This window comes from Geotrypetes seraphini, chromosome 16, assembly GCF_902459505.1.
Source record: "Geotrypetes seraphini chromosome 16, aGeoSer1.1, whole genome shotgun sequence".
In the NCBI taxonomy this organism is placed as follows: Eukaryota; Metazoa; Chordata; class Amphibia; order Gymnophiona; family Dermophiidae; genus Geotrypetes; species Geotrypetes seraphini.
Genome location: NC_047099.1, coordinates 8,507,130 through 8,529,468, shown reverse-complemented (window position 1 = coordinate 8,529,468; position 22,339 = coordinate 8,507,130). Strand labels below are relative to the sequence as shown.

At 41.1% G+C, this 22,339-nt stretch overlaps 1 protein-coding gene across 1 annotated transcript; it reads left to right on the top strand.

The window, feature by feature from the left end:
• The first annotated feature begins 2,267 nt into the window (after positions 1-2,267).
• Positions 2,268-3,215, top strand: LOC117350467 (olfactory receptor 1509-like). The gene has a single exon (XM_033924760.1). It carries the CDS (start codon positions 2,268-2,270, stop codon positions 3,213-3,215), a length of 948 nt encoding a protein of 315 aa, XP_033780651.1.
• Positions 3,216-22,339: the final 19,124 nt, after the last annotated feature.

Below are 22,339 nucleotides of genomic sequence, written 5' to 3'. Positions count from 1 at the left end.
CGGGTTAGACCATTTTAATAAACTTGGAAACTTGGATGTCATAATGCCTCATTTCATCATTAAGAGCCAACCACATCAATGATGTCACGATGCCTTTATTGTCCTAAACTTGGCTGACTTTTATTACATAGGAGGAAGTGCTGAAAAGTTCTCAACCCAATCAACCAACTTCCTAAATTCTGAGTGCTATTTTGCCACAGTAGCTGAAAGAGTATTACCTTATTTCATTAAGTGCTGATTTGCAGAAACAAAATTCCATGTTTCGAAATTGTTTCAGATCATTGATCATTCTCTTCTTGGTTGGGCTGAGAATTTTTCACCACCTCTTCCTTTTCAAGTGCAGGATAAAGGTTATATTATATATATTATAGGAGCAGTCTTTTCTACTATATTCAGCACACTATTCCTGTCTTGTTCAACTTGTTTCTCTATGTCTCTTCTCACTTATGTCTCATTGACTCTTTAGAATCTTTCTTTAAATACATCAGAAGGGATCAATCATTGGCAAAGAATTCTACTCCTATGCAATCAGCTACGCAATCAAAGAGTGATTAATGATATGGGCAGAGGCCCTGAATTCCCCCATTTGTTGTGATAGTATGGCCTCTGGGTATAAAACAGGACAGCTATTAGCCAGTGTAGGTATTAGGACAATAGATAAGCAGTATTGTTAGAGCTAAATATTGTTATACCTAAGTAGGGAATAAGTTGCATGTTGGTGATACATGCTATATTGCGATTGTTTGTAACCATTTGTTGCCTGTAATAAATATTTTCTCTGCATACTGTATGCTTTGTCGGGTTTTTTTTAAATTGTGGTTTCCATTATGTATTAATGAGATTATATTGTGTGTATATGAAAAATGAATGGAAGAAATTGCTTTACAATTAGTACTATTGTTATGGGTGTGGGGCCAGGGGTAGAGATTGGGCGGGGGTACTGGTTGATATTTGTTCAACTTGGCTTGAAGAAGTTGAGATACACTGTTCTAGAGAAGCGGTCAAGATGTAAAAGTGATCTCATAGGCCAGATTTGGGAAAAAGACTAGAGCAGGAATGGGCAACCTCAGCCATCATGGGCCACAATTCTGTCAAGTTTTCCATAGATAATATGCATGAGATTGATTTCCATGGATTGCAAATAGAGCTCATGCATATTTATTGTGGAAATCGTGAAAACCTGACTGGGTTGCGGCTGTCAAGTAGAGAATGATAAGGGGACAAAATTTTCTCCGTCCTTGCGTGAACTCATTTTCCCGCTCTGTCTCTGCATATTCTTTTCCTGTCCCTGCCCCATTCCTGCAAGTTCTGTCTCATCTGCACAAGCCTCAAACACTTTAAAATCATGTGTTTGAGGCATGCATGGTTAAGGCAGAGCATCTTATCCCACACCGTCCAACTAGAACGCTTCGGTCAGGTAGCCAGAATCTTCTGGTTATTCCTTCCCCGCAACATCTATTCTATGATACCACCAAAAAGAAAATTTTCTCCGTCATAGCACCTACAGTGTGGAAATCTCTGCCCCTACATTTCTGGGAAGAAATACTTTTGGACAGATTTAAAACCTACTTAAAGCCCTTTCCTTTTAAGAATGCCTTTGATAGATAGACGCTAGATTTTAAGAAGAACATATTCCCCGCTTTTTGTGCTGACCTCTTGTCTCTCTCTTCAGTTACAAATTGTACTTCTCCCCCAACCCTTTTGTTTTGATATGTCACTTAGGGTCTCTTCTATCAAACTGCTCTAGCAATTTGTAGCGTGGTGAGCCGCACTGAATGTCCCGCGCTTCTCCTGATGCCCATAGAGTTCCTATGAGCGTCGGGAGCAGCGTGGGCCATTCAGGGCAGCTCACCATGCTAAAAACTGTTAGCGCAGTTTAAAAGACGAAAGCCTAAATATGGAATGGAGACTGCAATCTGCATTAGTTTGTACTGATTCCTGTTGATTTGGATTTATTTATTTCATATAATAGTTTTAGTGGATATGTTTTAGAAATGTTAATTTCTTTTCTTTCTCTTTTTTCCTTTCCTATTTTCTAATGGAGTTCCTTTCTTAAATATGATTAAGTTGTGATGTAGATCGCTTTGATCCTTTTTGGCTTTATGGGCAGTAAAGAAAGATTTTAATAGACATAAACATAAATATGACACAGTAAATCAAGAATTGCCTATTAAGTATAACAATGTTTTCTGATGTTATGTCTCATTTAATGTATTCTGATTATTGTGTCTTTTTTCTCTTTTCCTGCAGTTTGCAATGTGGAAGGAATGGCAATCGTGAATGAAACCAGAGTCACTGAATTCATCCTTCTCGGACTTTCTAGCAATCCAGACCTACAGATTATATTCTTTGTACTCTTTCTAGTGATGTATCTGGGCACCATAGCTGGGAATCTTCTCATTATGACAACCATATATGTGGACTCTCAACTGCACACTCCTATGTATTTCTTCCTCAGCAACTTGTCTTTCATAGATTTGGCCTTTTCCACAGTTACTGTCCCCAGAGCGCTGGCTCTCTTTCTCTTGCTGAAAAACACCATCTCTTTAAGAGACTGCATTAGTCAGTTGTTTTTCTTACATTTGATAGCGGGTACAGAATGCTTTCACCTGGTCCTGATGGCTTATGACCGCTATGTCGCCATCTGCAATCCTTTGCGTTATACCACAATAATGAGCAGACCAGTCTGTCTCCTGTTAGTTCTTTCTACATGGGTAGGGGGTTTCATTCATGCCAGCGGTCAGACATTTCCAATAGTTCAGCTGACCTTCTGTGGTCCTAATGAGATAAATCATTTCTTTTGTGATGGACACGCCTTATCTGTGTTGGCTTGCTCAACTACCGTTTTCAGTGAAATTGCAGATAGGGTCAACAGCGGAACTGTAGCCATTGGTTGTTTCTCGGTGTTGATTGTATCTTATGTATACATCATCTCCACTATCTTAAAAATTAAATCAGCTGAGGGAAGGCGCAAAGCTTTCTCTACCTGTGCCTCCCATCTCCTGGTAGTCACTTTGTTTTTTGGTCCCATTGCCTATCTCTACATGAGACCATCAATTGTATTTGACACTGATAAACTAATCTCTGTTTTTTATACTATTGTCACCCCTTTGTTAAACCCTTGCATTTATACTCTAAGAAACAAGAAGGCAAGAATAGCCATGAAGAAACTGGGAGGTAGCAAAGTGTCTTTTCTGGTTATACAAGAGAGCTGATTTCTGACCATTTAAAGAAAGATACCCTTGTATAGCACCTCTTCTCTCACAAATTTGAGTATGCCCCGTGATCTTCAATTTAAAATCTTGATTATTTATTCCTTGATTAATATTTTAATTAGAATTTCTTTTGAAGAGACATAATTATGCTGTCTTTATTGAGAGCTACCTCTAGTCTCATCCACTGTGGACTCCAAGAACCCTGATTTGTGAATGCTCATTGAATTTGCATTGATTGTGTTCTTTTTAAAATAATTTTTTATATGAATTAACAATTTTGTTCTAAAAGTCTTTATATCTATTGATTAAATAAACTTTGCCTATCATATGTTTTTTGTTGTTAAGAATATTCTCTCTGTTTGACTTATAAATATTGGATGGCTTATTAACCATTATTCAATTGTGTGTTTAATGGTTGTGTTTGGATGTGAGAAGAATTGAGGTTCATTCAACTGGATCATCAGATGCTTGTCCCCATCCTTATTAGATCCCTATTACTCACTTTCTCTCCTGTACTTTTCCAGTCTACTCAACAAGGTGGCCAGAGCTATGCCCACCAATCCATGAAGGCCCCAGTCACCCATGTTCAAGTGCAGGTTGTGAAGTCACCAACATGTCAACCACATAAAGCAGCCAAACATGAAGGGAATGATATTTGATTATAACATGATGGGGAAGGTACATGAGAGTCTTCCATTCATTATATTCTTACCATTGGCAGTAGTGAAGGAATATTAAATATTCAGTTGCGAGGGGCAGACAGACTCTCTAGAACTCCCACAGAAGTTGACTGGCCATTGATGCATCATCATTTTCCATGGCAGGACTATGATAATGGATTAGAGAGATTCTTCTGACCAATGTTACACCATTGTCTCTCAAAGTGTGTGACAAGGCATAGTGGTGTGCCCCAAAGAGATTCAAGGTGTCCCATGAGAGATTCCAGAATTTTACTTTATTTTTAAAAATACCCTTCATAAGTATACACTAGAACAGATGACTTGTACGTCATGTCTGTCAATGTTATGAGCATCTCTTTGCATAAGATACAACCTCCAAGTCAATCGTCAATCTTTGATGTGATTAGTCCTTGAAAACTAAGGGCAAGTAATTTTATTTTTATTTTTTATGCAGTAGTTATCCTAACCTAAGCAACAAATCAATCAAGGGTTTATTATCATTTGGATTTTCTTATCTTTGCGAACTTGGATTTTCAGTTTTGACAGATATTAAATAGAAAAAAAGATAATGACTGCGGATAATGGATGATGAGATGCGTGTTTGCTTGTAGACTATTGAGATGCATTTTGAGTTAATTTGCGCTCAAAAACAAACTCATCCATCGCATTGATTAGAATTCTATTCTATCTACTTTAGTTTCACCATTTTTACAATTACCCATACAGAGCTTAAATAAATTTAAATAAACAACTTTCAAATTTAATTTTTTTGTTGGTTTTTCAATTTAATAATTTCACTTATAATGTGCCGCGAAAAACATTTGCTCTGTTTAGTGTACCATAGCTAAAAAAAAGTTTGAGAGACACTGGGTTACACTCAGTGCATAATTCCACAAGAAGCCAGCAAAACTGCATGGCTGAAGGGAGGGAAGAGGACAGATGTAATGGCAGAGAGATGATACAGCTAAGGTAGAGGATGGAGAAACATACCTACTAACATAATAGTTTTCAAATTATAGGTCAGGACTTCTAATGGGGTCACAGAGACAGGACTGTTCCACCTCTCTGTGGACCTCCATTATGATGTATGCCTTGTAGTGTCAGACATCTTGGAGAATGTGGAGTTCACCAGTCAGTAAAATATCACAGGATTTACAACCTCCTTTTGTGAGTCATCCTTGTTGGAATGGAAACCAGTGGAGTGTACTGGGCTCTCTGCGTGCATACTAACACACAGTCTCCTGTACTGACTGCAGTGCTGGTACCACCACTGATGTTGCTACATGTGTCATGCTTTCAATTAGCAAGAGTAGAATGTGTTACCCAGATTGGAGGTATCACACCATTAAATATGTGTTCTTTGAACTGTCTCATCTCACAACATTTCTGGTAACTAAGTGTGTGGAGAGAAGTCAAATGGATATTCCTGTTCTCTTCTCATAATTTAATATCTCTGCCTTTTGGTTAGGCAATTTTTTCTTCTTTCTTTTTTGATTTACTCATTTTTTTTCACTCATTGTTATCTTGGTCCTTAATGGACTTGAGAGAGATATACTTTAATTTGTTTTAAATATTATATTTCCTAGGTGTGCAATAGAATATATTTCTTTTCTGTACAAATAATGGAAATTCTAATAAAAATAAATTTAAAAAAAACTATTCTACCCCTCATTTTTAATATTGCATTTTCACCTAGAATTTTGATAGGCGTGTAATCAAATTTTAAATAAACTATGAAGCTATGAATGAGGTCTATTATTTTGTTATCACCTACGATCACATGAATTTCTAAATGTTAAAGGGGTTTGTATTTGATAAAAAAGTTGGGCTGTATCGTAAAATGTGAAGGAATTATGGTTAAGGGAGAAGCAGCAGTATTGCGGTTTCAATGGTGAAAGGTAGGGAGGTCCTCGAGGTGACCTGGAATAACCCTAATTGGGCTGATATGAGGCCACTGGACTAAGGTGTGGACATTTCACCCGTCCGACACTATCCTGGGAATCCACCCCCTTAACAGCAAAAGACCAGGTATGAAGTCTTGCAATTATTCTGGATGGCTACCTGTCCCTCTCCGCCCATGTCTCTCAGGTAGTTTCCACATCTTTTTGCTACCTACGCCAACTGCGAAGGATCAAACCCTACCTTCCAGAAACAGACTTAGCCCAACTGCTATATGCCTACATACTCTCTAGACTAGACTACTGCAACCCCCTATTCAATGGCATCGCTGCAAGAGATCTAAAACGCCTCCAAAAAGTCCAGAACTCAGCAATTCAACTCCTATACAACCTCAGTTACCATGACCCCATTATTCCAGTGCTCTACGCAGCTCACTTGTTACCAGTCAAAAAGCAATGCATCTTCAAAGACCTGGACATGACACACAAGAGATTCTACCAAAAAACCCTAGCCTACATAGCATCCAAGTTACGCCTATACACCTCTAACCTTCCCCTCCGCTCCAAAGCAGAACAAAGACTCAGCATTCCCGCAGGGAGATCCCTCCAAATGAGTACGGCATACAAAAGATCCTACAGCCATTTCCTACCTTTGCTATGGAGCCAACTACCCACACAGATCAGGTCGCAGAGCATTAAAGACCTTCTTCTTCCACCAATCGGGCCATTAAAAATTGCCTCCTCAATATACTTCTCCTAGTACTCTTCGCTATGACCAGTCTGGTCTCTAGAATAAGCTCTGTTGTTGTCATGACTACTCTGTTTTCAAATGATTGTAAATGTCTACTTGTAACCCGTTCTGAGCTTCTGGGAGAACGAGATAGAAATCGAAAGAAATAAATAAATTCTTCCTAACTCAAACTAGGCAGCCTGTTGAGAAGTTGGTTGCAATGTCTCATCTCAATGCTGCATCCATTGTAGGTGAAAGGGAAAGGGATTGGGACTTGTATGCCATCTTTTTGTAGCTTTACAATCACACTCAAAGTGGTTTTACATACAGGTACTTCAAGCAATTTCCCTATTTGTCCCAGTGGGCTCACAATCTATCTAATGTACCTGGGACAGTGAAGGCTTAAGTGACTTGCGCATTGTCCAAGTCCAAAACGCCCAGAAGAAGACCATTTAGACGTGGGAGGGGCCAATCTTGTAATGGACTGGTCACCCAGACATGGCAACAGAGCAGTGGGGCACCTTACAGGGCATTGTTGTGAACTTCACATAAAGGATGCCATATAAGCATCTCACCAGAACTCCCTTATAGCTTATGGTGAGCCCTCCAAAACACACCCCAAACCCACTATACCCACCTGCCTATAACCCCAATAGACATTATGGCTGTAGAGTGGAGGTTTGGTGGGCACACATTTTCCACCATAAAGGTAGTGGTTAGAGTAGCTTAAGAGCCTGGGTCCTTCTCTCTATGGTTCACAAGCCTGTCCACCAGGCAGCTCTACTAGGCTTTCCTATACCAGGTGCTGACATTCTGGAGACAGGTATGTACTTTTATATTCTGATCCTTGTGGGTATGTGATGGGGGGGGGTCAGTGAACACTGGGGAAGTGTGTGTGGGTCTTTACTTTGTCTCTGCAGTGGTTATCTGGTCAATTTGGATATCATTTTGGCATTTATACCTGTTTTCACATCGTCTAACTCACCACGTCTAAGTTTCATCCAGGATGTCTAGTAAAACATTTGATTATCCCTGCAGGACATCTAAGTCTAAGTCGGCCACATCCCGCCCAAATACTACCCTAACCACTCCTCCAGATACACCTCTTTTACTGGAATGGCGGGCCTGCCCCTTCCCAGTGCATCTTGGGATACACTAGGGAGGGGCCCAAGGCCTTGATTGGCGCAGGTGCTTAAAACCCCTCCTGTAGGAGGAGCCTTAGGCACCTGGACCAACCAGGTCTATCTTCCAGTGCATTCTGGGATGTGGTGGGAGTGGCCTAAGATTCTGATTGACCAGGCACAGGAAAGACCCATCCATCCATCTAAAAAATGTTGGGGGTCCGTGCAGGGTAAGGGGGGACCCTGGGGGGTGGGGGTCCCAGTGGGGGTGGCCTTGAGAGGGTTCAGGTGGGCTACCTTTGGGGGGATAGGGGTGGCTGGCAGGAGGGACTGGGCATCCCTCCTGCCGGAAAACTTTTGGGGGGTGTATCTGGCAGGAAAGATTGGATTTCTCTCCTACTGGAGAACTATTGGGGGTTGTGGTGGATGACGGGCAGCAGAGATTGGGTACCTTTCCTACCGCGATCATTTGGGGGGGTTTGCGATAGCCGCTGGGCAGGAGAGAGTGGACATCTCTCCTGCCGCGATCATTCGGGTGGGTAGGGGTTTGCGGCTGCTGACGGGCAAGAGAGATTGGGCATCTCTCCTGTGATCATTCGGGAGGGTCGCAGTGGGTGCCGAGCAGGAGGGACAGGGCAACCCTCCTGCTGCGATCGTTACGGGGACAGGGGGATGGGTTGCCTGGGCCGCTGAGCTGATTGCGGGAGCCTCGATCAGCTCAGCGGCCCGATCCAGAACTTATACATGTTTTGACTTGGTCTAAGTCAAACTTATAATTTCTGTCCAGGTAACCTTGTTCGATTATGGCTGTCAGATGACTAAGCTTAGGCTGGCCCACATCCCGCTCACCTCCCTCCCTAACCACTCCTTGGAAAACACCCCTTTTCACTCTGCGCAGTGAAAAGGCCTAAACTGCTTTTACATACGTCTAAAATCTATTTTGATTGTCGGTACTTGGACGACCTGTCTCTTTGATCATCCAAGTGCTGATTTAGGCGGGTTTATATATGTATTTTCTTTTTGATTATGTACCTCATAGGGGTTTCTTTTCTTTATTCTTTTTTTTAAGAGATGTGCTGGAGAACAGTGGAAATGATAAGTTTAACCACCTGCTTCTTTTCTGATCCTCTAAAGCGTATAATCCCAAAGGCACTAGATACAATTTAAGTTCATTACTTTACTGCTTCTTAGAGAAAGTCTTCAGCCACTAGGTGTTAACTAAGCTTGTGAGACAGAGACCACCTATCCTCTAGAATTTCTGAATTTACTGTATCTATAAATGATATTTTGTGCTAATTTTTAGGAAATCGTTTGAAAATGAAGAGAACAATGAATCATCCATTGAGATCATGATCTTTCCAAATAATATGCTGTGAGTAGTTTGCTCTTTTAATATACATCTTTATTATTTACTCAGTCTTTTAACATCTGTTAAATTATAATTCTGAGAATATTCTTCAGTTATTTTTATTAAAGCTGTGAAACATGGAAAGAATTTCTACTCAGGTGCAGGATAACTGCATGGGCAGGATGAATTTTAAGAAAATGCTGAAAACTCAATTATTTGCCAAAGCCTTTTTATGCTAAGGTATATTTCAGTTGATAATAGCCTTTTAGTATTTTTCTGACATCAATGAATGATTTAAAGCTTGCTTGTATTTCTGAATTGAGTGAATGTGTGCTCCGTCCCTATTATAATAGTAGATAAAGACAGACTGTTCACCCTCTCCAAGGTAGGGAGAACGAGAGGGCACTCTCTAAAGTTGAAAGGGGATAGATTCCGTACAAACGTAAGGAAGTTCTTCTTGACCCAGAGAGTGGTAGACAACTGGAACGCTCTTCCGGAGTCTGTTATAGGGGAAATCACCCTCCAGGGATTCAAAACAAAGTTGGACAAGTTCCTGCTAAACTGGAACGTACGCAGGTGAGGCTGGACTCATTTAGAGCACTGGTCTTTGACCTAAGGGCCGACGCGTGAGCTGGGCACGATGGACCACTGGTCTGACCCATCAGCGGCAATTCTTATGCTCTTATTATTCCATAAATAGTGGTTCTTCAGCCTGTCCTGCGGGACATAGTTGTATGCGGTATATAAATTTTGTAATAAATAAATAAATATTATGATTCTTAACTAGCCCCCTGTGTTTTGAACGCATAGCACGGGTTTTAACGCCGGTAGCGCCGGTAACTGCTCCAACACTCATAGAATTCCTATGAGTGTCGGAGCAGTTACCGCCGCACACGGCGCTAAAGCCCGCCCTATGTGTTCGTAAAAGAGGGGGTAGCAGCAGACTTTTCTGCCAGTTTTATTAAACATTCATCTCTTGTCTTATTTCTCTTGCTCTGACCTCACTTGTCTCTTTCATCAAAAGAGCAATCATTGTCAAACTAAACCTTGAGAATATTGAGGGCTCCTTTTACGAAGCCGTGTTAGCGCGCACAAATTTTAATCACGCATTAACCCCCGCGCTAGCTGAAAAACTGCTGCCTGCTCAAAGAGGAGGCTAGCGCACCCGGCAGTTTAGCGCACGCTATTATGAACGTGAAACCGCTAACGTGGCTTCGTAAATGGAGCCCTAAGTTTAAATATGAAGTGTTAGAAGGCTATTTTGGAACTGTATTGCCAGTGCCATCACTTCTTAATTATATAAACTATTAATTCTATAAATTATTTTTAAACCCAGAATGATAAATATTGTGAAATGACAAAAAGTTCCACTGAAGGCAGTGTCCAATTAATTAAATAAATCTTGAGAGAACTAATGAATTGTGCTTGAGCATCAGGAAAGTCAGAGAGCATATGTAGACATCGTGTGGGAAAAGTGCTGATTTTTTTTGGGGGGAGGGGGATAAAAAACAAACCCATATATTTGCCTCCCCCCCCCGACATCTCAGCCTTACCTGGAGGTCTAGCGGGCTTTCGGGGCAGGAGCGATCTTTCTACGCTCCTGCCCCGTGTAGATCGCCAATAAGAAATGGCTGAGGGGAGTTCACGTCGTAGTCTCGAGAGACTACGGGAACTCACAGCAGTCTGCATGGTGCAGAAGCGTAGGAAGATCGCTCCTGCCCCGAAAGCCCGCTGGACCATCAGGTAAGGTCAGGATGCTGGGGGAAGGCGGGAGGGAGGCGAGGGTGGGACAGAGCCGGATATTCGCGGTATTTCTCTATTTGCGGTCCAGCTCTGCCCCTATCCCCTGCGAATAACGAGGGAGATGTGTATTTAGCCTGTCCTCAAAAACTTTAGTGGAAATACAGACTTGGGAGGCATAGGGGGGTTTAAATTTCAGCATTTACAGTATAGACATAACATACAGACTTGAAAATACAGACTTACTGAGTCTGTTACATGGGTGCGTTAATGACTGAATGTGAATAAGTTTTTCGGGTAAACCAACCACAGTACGTATTGTGAGTTTCTTTGAGTTTTCTACGACTGTACCTTTTTTCTTTTATTGAGACATGGGTGTGTTAGCCATTTTAGTGTGTGGTAAATCTACGTGCACGCTAAAAGCTAATGTGTGCACTTGCTAAAACGCTTACCGCGCCTTTGTTAAAGGACCCTTTAGTGGACAAAGGGTGATTTACTTTGCAGCATTTTTAGTAATAGACACAGCTTAACAAAGAGGTGAAATAGTTTTTGCTTTGCAGGTGTGTACATCATTGAAGTATGGCAATTTTTGATCCGGTGGGTATCACAGATAAATTTTACTGGGAATGAATTAGTACAATTAGATTTTGTGTGTAGTGATTTGTAAGTTTGGTAGTAATTCATAAGAACATAAGAACCGCCATCTCCGGATCAGACCTTCGGTCCATCAAGTCCGGCGATCTGCACACGCGGAGGCCCAGCCAGGTGTACACCTGGTGTAATTTTAGTCACCCATATCCCTCTATGCCTCTCGTAAGGAGATGTGTGTCTAGTTTGCTTTTAAATCCTAGAATGGTGGATTCCGCAATAACCTCCTCTGGGAGAGCATTCCAGGTGTCCACCACTCGTTGCATGAATCAGAACTTCCTGATATTTGTCCTGGACTTGTCCCCCCTTAGCTTCAGTCCATGTCCTCTTGTCTGTGTCACATTGGACATTGTAAATAATTTTTTTTTCCTGCTCTATTTTGTCGATTCCTTTCAGTATTTTGAAAGTCTCGATCATATCCCCTCGCAGTCTCCTTTTCTCAAGGGAGAACAATCCCAGTCTCTTAAGTCGTTCCTCGTATTCATAACCATAAAAACCTGTATATAAGCTTAAAATAGAATAGAATGAAAGATAGATCAGGTGAGGGGTGGTAGATTCAGGGGCAATATTAGGAAATTCTACTTTACGGAGAGGGTGGTGGATGCCTGGAATGCGCTCCCGAGAGAGGTGGTGGAGAGTAAAACTGTGACTGAGTTCAAAGAAGCGTGGGATGAACACAGAAGATTTAGAATCAGAAAATAATATTAAAGATTGAACTAGGCCAGTTACTGGGCAGACTTGTACGGTCTGCGTCTATGTATGGCCGTTTGGAGGAGAATGGGCAGGGGAGGGCTTCAATGGCTGGGAAGGTGTAGATGGGCTGGAGTAAGTCTTAACAGAGATTTCGGCAGTTGGAACCCAAGCACAGTACCGGGTAAAGCTTTGGATTCTCGCCCAGAAATAGCTAAGAAGAAAAAAAAAATAATAATTTAAATTGAATCAGGTTGGGCAGACTGGATGGACCATTCGGGTCTTTATCTGCCGTCATCTACTATGTTAGGTGAGACCAAAGTCCTTACTATTATTTATCATTTCTAAATCACTACCAGCACTGTGCAGCACTGTATTGACACATTTAAAAGAGACAGTCCCTGCTCTATAGAGCTACAATCTAATTAAAAGAAACATATATTAAAAAACCCAAACTTTTGGGGGAGAAAGTATTATAGAGAAGTGGTGAAGATGTAAAAACAGTGACCAACCCAGGTCACAAGGACCTGGCAAAATCCAAAGGAGTAAAACAGATTGTATGCTGCTTATTCTAGGAATAAGTAGTGAACTTCCCCAAGTCCATAAATAGATTTTAGCCTGGATTTGAAATGGACTAGAGCAGAGTTGGATAACCAGAGTCATCAAGAACTACAACTTGTCAAGATTTCCACAGAAAATAAGCACAAGATTGATTTGCATGGACTCGTTCCATTTTATAAAAATATATCTCAGTCATATTCATAGTGGAAATTTTAAAACCTTGACTGGGTTCTGGTCATCAAGGACTGTGGTTGCCACTTCTTGACTAGAGAAGCAAAATATCAAGCATATTAATGTTATCTGAGCATCTGCTTCATTTTATGGATTTTCTCTATTATCTTGTGTTTCTCTTTTCATACAGTTGAAAGCGTGAGAGGCATGACAGTCAACAACGAAACCCGTGTCACACAGTTCATCCTTCTTGGACTTTCTAGGAATCCAGACTTACAGATGGCATTCTTTCTGCTGTTTCTAGTGATATACCTGGGCACCATCGCTGGGAATCTTCTCATTATGATAGCCATATATGTGGACAGTCAACTGCACACACCCATGTACTTTTTCCTCAGTACCTTGTCTTTCATCGATTTGGGCTTTTCCACAGTTACAGTCCCCAGGGCCCTTGTTCATTTTCTTTTTCCGAGAAAAACCATCTCGTTCAGCGACTGCATTGCTGAATTGTTTTTTTTCCATTTCATTGGAGGTACAGAATGCTTCCACCTGGTCCTGATGGCTTATGACCGCTATGTTGCCATCTGCAATCCTTTGCGTTATACCACAATAATGAGCAGACGAGCCTGTGTCATGCTGGTGCTTTCCACTTGGGTAGGTGGCTTGGTTCATAGCTTTGGTCAGGTATTGCCACTAATTTCGCTGACCTTCTGTGGCTCTAATGAGATAAATCATTTCTTTTGTGAGGGCCACGCCTTATCCTTGTTGGCTTGCTCTACCACCATCTTCAGTGAAATCACGGATAGGCTCAACAGTGGAATCTTAGCCATTAGTTGTTTCTCGGTGTTGCTCATATCTTACACATACATCCTCTCCACTGTCTTAAAAATACCATCAGCTGAGGGAAGGCGCAAAGCTTTCTCTACCTGTGCTGCCCACCTCCTGGTAGTCACTTTGTTTTTTGGTCCCATTGTCTATCTCTACATGAGACCATCGGTTGTATTTGAGACTGATAAACTAATCTCTGTTTTTTACATAATTGTCACCCCTTTATTAAACCCCTGCATTTATACTCTGAGAAACAAGAAGGCAAGAATAGCCATGAAGAAATTGGGAGGTAGCAAATTGCCTTCTCTGGTTACGCAATAGAGCTGATTTCTGTCCATTTAAAGATAGAAACCCTTGTGTGGACCATCTACTCTAACTGATTATGCCCTGTGATCACTTTAAAATCTTGATTAGTTTTCAATTTATTAATTATGCTGTCTTTAGAGTATCCACTGTGGACTTCAAGAACCCTGATTTATGAGAATAAATGCTTATTGAATTTGTATTGATTCTGCTCTTTTTAGAAAGTATTTTTTAGAGATGCAGATGCAGTTTTATTCCATTAATTAAAATAAACTTTTGCTATCATATATTTTGCTGTGAAGAATATACTCACTTTGTGGTTTACATTGTTAATATTGGATGGTTTACTAATCAATATAAAAATATGTCATTAACTAGTGTTTAAGCCCGTTACATTAACGGGTGCTAGAATATATGTCTGTCTCTCTTTCTTTCTTACTTTCTGTGTCTCTCCCTGCCCCTGTCTCTCTCTTCCTTTCTTTCTGTCTTTCTCCCTTCTGCTGTCTGTCCTTCTTTCTTTTTGGTTCTCTCTCTGGCACCCTGTCTGTCTTTCTTTCTTTCTGTCTCTCTCCCTGCCTGCTGTCTTTCTGTGTTTCTGTCTTTCGTTCTAATGCGCTGCCTGCCTGCCTGTCTTTCTGTCTCTCCATGGCCCCCCTTCTGTCTCCCCTCCCCCAAAGCAAACCAAGATTGCTCCCTTTCTCTCTCCATCCCCTCCACTTCCCTGTGCAGCAGCAGCAGCAGCAGCATTTCCCTCCCACCCTTCCCTGTGCAGCAGCAGCATTTCTCCCCCCCACACACTACCCTGTGCAGCAGCAGCATTTCCTGGCCTTCCCTGTGCAAAATCAGCATTTCCCCTCCACACACACACTTCCCTGTGCAGCAGCAGCATTTCCCACCCTTCCCTGTGCAGCAGCAGCATTTCCCAGCCTTCCCTGTGCAGAAGCAGCATTTCCCACCGCCGTGTTTAAATTCAGAGAAAAGCGCTGCACCGCGCTACCGCTGGCTTCAGCGTCTTCTATCCACTGCAGCCAACCCTAGGGGAAACAGGAAGTAATCAGAGAGGGCGGGCCGCAGTGGACAGAAGATGGCGAGGCCAGCGTTAGTGCGGTACAGCGCTTTTCTCAATTTAAACATGGGTGATCCGGCGAGAAGGAGGAGGCTTTGGCGGTGGTGGTTTTGGCGCTGAGTGAGGGCGGGAGGGGGGAGTCGCTGGCTGTGCTGTTTCTCCACTTTCCCGATTTGTCTGGCCGCCGCATACACCCTCCTGCTGGCCACGGACCTACTGATCACAGATCAGGGATCACGGAAGCACGCAGGTAAGTGCGCATGCACAGCTAGCGTTTTATTGTATAGGATGGCTTTAACCTCATTTTATCAAGCTGTGTTAGAACATTTTGGTGCTGGCTGGCAAGGTAAATTCTCTGATGCTCATAGGGTTGAATGAGTGTTGGAGCATTAAATCGCTGTACCGTGGCTTGATAAAATGGGATCTTTGGATGTTTGAAAAATTGAAGTTCATTCTACTGGACCATCAGATGTCTGTCCCCATTATTACCGAATCTTTCTCACTCCCTTTGTCTCCCGCACTATCCCTTGGATGGACCATTCGGGTCTTTATCTGCCGATATCTACTATGTTACTATGTTATCCCAGGCCTGCACAATGCTCCGGGGCCGAAACAAAGTCGTAAAATGTAGCGAGGGCCGTGGCTCGAGGCATCTGGAAGTACGCGGACATTGCCATGATGACATCACGTGCATGCATGACATCATCACGTTGACATCTGCGCATGTGCAGAGGCCTTCCAGACGGGCCAAGGTAGTTAGACAAGGTAGGGGTTGCCAGCAGGGAAGAGGTCAGGAGAGGAGAGGCACTGGGGGTGGCTGACTGCATACAGCAGTGTTCTCCAACTACTTCAAGCTAAGTACCCCCAACCACAGACCCTCCAAGCTCCGCACGAAACCCACCCAAGCTCTGCCCCCTTTACTAATTGTAATGCAATTTTTTTCTTTCATTTTTCTCAAAACTGACACATTTCGATCACTAAATTGAAAATAAAACAATTTTTCCTATCTTTGTTGTCTGGTGATTTAATTTGTTTCTGGTTGGACTTTCTTCTGACTGTGCATCCAACATTTCTTTCACAATCCATCCCCATTCCCCTTTGGGTCCAGGTCTCTATCTCTTTTCCCTCTGCTTACCCTCCACAGATCCAGTATTAGTTCTCCTTTGTACCTACAAACATCTTTGTTCCAGGTCTCCATCTCTCTCCCTCCTCTGTTATCATCTTCCATCACTGTTCTTCCTCAGGGTCTCCCCCCCTCTTCCTGTTTGGTTTTCAAGATTTTCACGAATATTCAAGCACTGTATTCAACATACTGTATTCCATGCATACTCATTGTGGAAATCCTGAAAATCAGACTGGGTTGTGGGCCTCCAGGGCCATAGCTGCCTACTCCTGGTTTAAAGCTAGAGCATGACGTAATACTTAAAAAGAAAATGAATATTCTCAGATCATCTGTCTCATTTTACGTCATCTTTTGTGTTTCTGTTCCCTACAGTTGAGACAGCGGGAGGAATGGCAATCAGCAATGAAACCAGAGTCACACAATTTATTCTCCTAGGACTTTCTAGCAATCCAGACCTACAGATAATATTTTTTGTACTCTTTCTAGTGATGTATCTGGGCACCATAGCTGGGAATCTTCTCATTATGACTACCATATATGTGGACTTTCAACTGCACACCCCTATGTACTTCTTCCTCAGCAACTTGTCTTTCATCGATTTGGGACTTTCCACAGTTACTGTCCCCAGAGCCCTGGTTCATTTTCTATTGCCAGGCAAAACCATCTCTTTCAATGACTGCATTACTCAATTATTTTTCTTTCATTTCATTGGGGGTGCAGAAAGCTTTCTCCTGGTCCTGATGGCTTATGACCGTTACGTTGCCATCTGCAATCCGTTGCGTTATACCACAATAATGAACCGGCAAACCTGTCTCCTGCTTGTCGTTGCTATTTGGGTAGGTGGTCTCATTCATACCTGTGGTCAGACATTTCCAGTAGCTCAGCTGTCCTTTCGTGGTCCTAATGAGATAGATCATTTCTTTTGCGAAGGACACGCTGTTTCTGTATTGGCTTGCTCTAATACCTTTTTCAGCGAAATCGCAGATAGGTCTAACAGTGGAATCATAGCTGTTGCTTGTTTCTCGGTGTTGATTGTATCTTATGCACATATCATCTCCACTGTCTTAAAAATTCCATCGGCGGAAGGAAGGAAAAGAACTTTCTCGACCTGTGCCGCCCACCTGTTGGTGGTCACTTTATATTTTGGTCCCATTGCCTATCTCTACATGAGACCAGCAGTTGTATTTGATACTGATAAACTGATCTCTGTTTTTTATGCAATTATCACCCCTTTGTTAAATCCCTGCATTTATACACTTAGAAACGAGAAAATGAGAAATGCCATGAAGAAACTGGGAAGTAGGAAAGTATCTTCACTGTGCCTTATCCCCTCCTATCACATTGCCCACATGCTAACCCACACTCTTCCTCCAAAGATACCCCCAACGTTAAAAAATAAATTTGGGACGTACACTCATCCAAAATTACCATAGGACTCCTTAGTATTTGCCACAATTTAATAAAAGGACCTCTTAGAATTTTATCCCTTGCACATAACTTAGGACTCCTTTTACTAAATGGCAGTAGAGATTTCTACGGCGAGGTAAATACTCCGACTCTCATAAGAATTCTATGAGTGTTGGCATATTTACTTCACCAGCCCACATAAAATCCTATACCGCTGTAAACACCAGTGACAATTATAGGCATATTGGGGTAAATTCTAGTCCAACAGTTAACACTATCTTACTCATATATAAAGAAGAGAATGACTTGGATATGGTTCAATGAAAGATCTGAAACAATGTCAAAACATAGAATTTTGTTTCTGCAAATTGGCACTTAATGAAATAAGATAACACTCTTTACAGCGACAGTGGCGAAATAACGCTCAGAATTTAGGAAGTTGGTTGGTTGGTCTGAGAGAACTTTTCAGCACCCCCTTGTGTTTTGCAAGTAAGACTTACCAAATGCACTCAATTGGTTTGAAACTTTTTTTTTCATAGATGTGCTGGGGAATAGTGTAAAGCATTGTTTAACCACCTGCTTCTTTTGAGATCCTCAAAGCTTATAATCCCAAGAGGCCCAAATACAGCTTAAGTATATTACTTTGCTGCCTAAGAAAATCTTCGGCTTGTATACGTTAGTGGAGATTCTGTAATATACAGGATTATATTTGGTATTTTGAAATGAGCAAAGCAAAAATCATCAATTCAGGTGACGGATTCCAATTAATATATTGTAAGTATCTCTTTTGACATTTAGCTTTCTGGTTTATGTACTTTTAATTAGCAGCAAGCTTTTCCTATTTCAGAGCTCCCTCCTTAAAATCTACATAAACTAATCACACCAATCTACTCATATCTAACTCAACTGTATTATAATTCAAACCGCTGTCCTATAATTCTAACAACAGCTCAATGTTCCCCTCTGTTGAATGCTTACTACATCTCGTGTCTGGTATCTACCTCATAATTTAATGCTTACTTTATATTTCATTGTTGTAATTCCTAAACATAATGCAAACATTGATTTGTAAGATGCTGTCAGCCTAGATAGGCATAGAGCGACCCAGAAATTGAAGATTTAGATTGGATCTGATCTTCATTTCAGGCCTGATTTTCTATAGGATGCCGATTGCGTGTCAATCACGCATTGGCATCCTAAAGAGAATTGTGTCTACATCGCCAAACAGAAGCCTTAAATGTAGACTAGCATTTTGCAGTCCTACATTTAAGGTATCTGTCTCACACCTATGGATATGCGTAGGGAAACTTAAGCATGCCCAAGGCCACTTCCAGGTGAAACCATGCCCAAGCCCCACCTTGGGCATGCTTAAGTGTCTTTACATGTCTCCATAGATGCACTATAGACACCTACAATATAGGCGTCTGTCCTCACTCAATTTTTTTCTAAAAATGTGCATCCCAATTGGCTGCCGGTCGACGGTCGAATGCCTATCACTACTTGCAATAAGGATGTGCATTTCAAGAATCAGGCCCTTCCTGTTTTGTTCACATTCATGTTCCTTGTCCCACCTCACTTGCTGAGTCTCATTGTTTCTTTCTTCAACTCTTTTTTTTTTTTAATATATCAAAAAAGAACAATCATTACCAAACCGATCTATAGAAAACCAAAAAGTTTAAATAAGAGTTGGAAAACAATTTTCTGACTGGAATTGTATTGACGGTTGTTGTTGGTAGGTGCCATCGACTCTTGCTCTAGTCCTAGTGACTTGGTGAATTGTGGATCTAAAAAGAAATCAGTTATTTGCTAGTATGGGAAGGTCCTGAAAGATCCTCCAGCATCATCTCCATGGTTGTTGACGGTACCATCACTTTTTGATTACAGAAGTCACTAATTCTATTATTTAATTGTACATTCAGACTGAGATAAAACACATTTCATTTCCTTCAGAGGCTATTTACTTAAATAACATCTTGAGAGAACTGATTATCTGTGCTTGAGTGTAAGGTAAGAAAGCCAGTGGATCTCATATGGTGAGTAGATTTCATAGAAGAAATGTGCTGAGCTAAGGGTTTTTTCTGATCTTGATATGCAGTATGGGGACAGAAGAGTTATAATGAGATCTTCATATGCCTATAGATTAACATAACATTAGTCACCATCTTCAGGATTACCACGTAGAGCTTGCTCTGAGGCAATGAGCAATCTGATGGAGTCAACAAATTCCTTTCATGAACCTATGAGACTATATTTTGAAATCTAATTTTATCCGAAAGGAAGTATCTTGAAGAGACCATAATCCAACATGTGAATGAGGCCTCTGATAGGTCACTAAGGTATGACTGTGGGAGGTCTACAAGAGTAAGAATATACAGGAAGAAAGATCGATTTGGGGGTAATATTAACTTTGGGGATGTGATAAGGAGTGTGTCTTGAACATATTAAGTTGTAGCTAAGCCTTAAAAATTATAGAATTTGAGACACCAGAAATGTCTGGTCCTTATTACTCTTTATCATTTCTAAAACATTACCAGGTATACGAGCCCAAGAGAATGATGTGGAGTCATGAAACTTACAAGATATTCCACACTATTCTTGACACATTTCGTTTCAATGATATGAAATGAAAAATGTCAAGAAAAGTGTAAGTTTCATTGCTCCACATCATTCTCTTCGTAGTTGGGCTGAGAACTTTTCTCCTGCCCCTCATGTACATCACTGAGCAGGCACATAGAAGAGGACAGTTCATACTCAACAGAGTTTACAATATGGTCAAAAGAAACATCCAATCTGTATCACGTCCACTCCACTTCAAATTGTATCCACCATCAAACTCTTAGGAATTATTCTGAATGATAAACTCTCCTTCCATGCACAAATCAGTTTAATAGTACGGAAATGTTTCTTCAAGCTCAACATTTTTATCCATTCACTGGTCATTTTAAATCTATATTATTGTAACTCTCTCTAAAAGGGAATTATACAAAAACAAATCAGGAGGCTTCAGATTATTCAAAACACTGCAGTAAAAATGATTTTTCATGCAAAAAATTTGATCACGTCACCCCACATCTGAAAAGGCACATTGGCTACCCATATACCACCGAATAACATTTAAAATACTTTTTCTCACCAGATAGGTATTATCTAACCATTCCCTCGCTTTCATTGATAGACTCTTGCTTCCGTATATTACTTCCATACCTCTTAGGTCGTCCCAGCAATCCCTTCTTGCAATTCTTTCCATTCGGCAAATATTTTTTGACACGACCCAAAAACAGTTTTTACAGTGGTAGTCCCAATGTTATGGAACTCATTGTCACTCATGCTGAGGCAAGAATCTAATTCCTCTATATTCAAATCAATGCTTAAAACCTTTCTCTTTAGAGAGGCGTACAAGACCTAGACCCAGAGTCAGACATAAAATTTGTAGCATGTCCTTTTTGATTTTTCCCTCCCCACCATTTTTCTTATTTTTTAAAGCAATGTAATCCTATCCTTTTTTTCTCTTTGTATCTTGTGTAGCTTTTTAACCCATCCTTTTACTATAATGCGATAGCAGTTTTTGGCACAGGGAGCCACGTGGAATGCCTCGTTCTACTCCCTGTGCTAAAAACTGCTATTGCGGTTTAGTAAAACGAGGAGTAAGTGATTTGTCTAACTGTGTATTCCTATATGTAAAACCCCCTATTTTATTGCTCTTTTTAATTTTTCGATTTCCTTTCCATCATTTTGGCGAGGTTAATTGCATAAGAACATTTAAGAGATATTAACAGATTGGTTTTAGTACTTTATATAAAGAGAACCAGGTATGCTGTGATGGTTCCTTGATAATTGTGGTCCTCACATCTGTTTCAGATTTGACCGTGGCGGAGGTGACTGACCACAATATATAGTATACTATTTTAAAAAATGTTTTAAAATTAAAATAGACATTTATAAAGTTATTTTATTTATAGAAAAGACATTAGAATTGATATAGCAAGCAATACTGAATGCCAAATTTACACAATTTTCCAAAGAACATAAGAACATAAATATTACCGCTGTTGGGTAAAACCAGTGGTCCATCGTGCCCAGCAGTCCACGCATGCGGTGTCCCTTGGTCAAAGACCAGCGCTCTAACTGAGTCTAACCCTACTTGCGTACGTTCTGGTTCAGCAAGAACTTGTCTAACTTTGTCTTGAATTCCTGGAGGGAGTTTTCCCCTACGACAGACTCCGGATTTAAAATAGCTTTTAAATTTTTACCATTGTATGATGTAAACCGCTTAGGAACGTAAAGCGGTATATCAAGCACTAATAACATTGCGACTTGTACATCAGACACACTCCTCATATATATCTCTCATATTCCCCACCGCCCTTTTCAAATAATTCAAATACGCTCTTTAATTGGCAAAAAAGTTGGCCGCAGCTTTATTTAACATCATCTTCAATACTCAATTGATTATAACATTTAACATACAACCAATTCTCAAACAATTTTTCAAATTTCTTGAATCAATTCCTGGTGCTAATCAGTATCGAACTAGCCCCAGTTTCCACCTATCCTCCTTTACATTCGCCGATGACCCACGGTGTCGTCAAGCCACCTCAACTCGTGGCGGTGCGGCCACGAGGACATAATTAAACTCCTATCTCATTTATATTAACTTTCAAACCATTTGTAATAAAATGCTCTCCTCTAGGCCCATCCTCCAGCTGCGAGCCCCACCCCCCCAACCATCTCCCCAAACACCCATCTCCACCATGTACTCCTCTGCCCCATCTCCTACCCGCTTGGGTGAGAAGAAGGGGAACGCCGACTC

Excerpts from the sequence above, each read along its gene's own strand:
- LOC117350467 (XM_033924760.1), top strand. The coding sequence starts at position 2,268 with ATGGCAATCGTGAATGAAACCAGAGTCACTGAATTCATCCTTCTCGGA.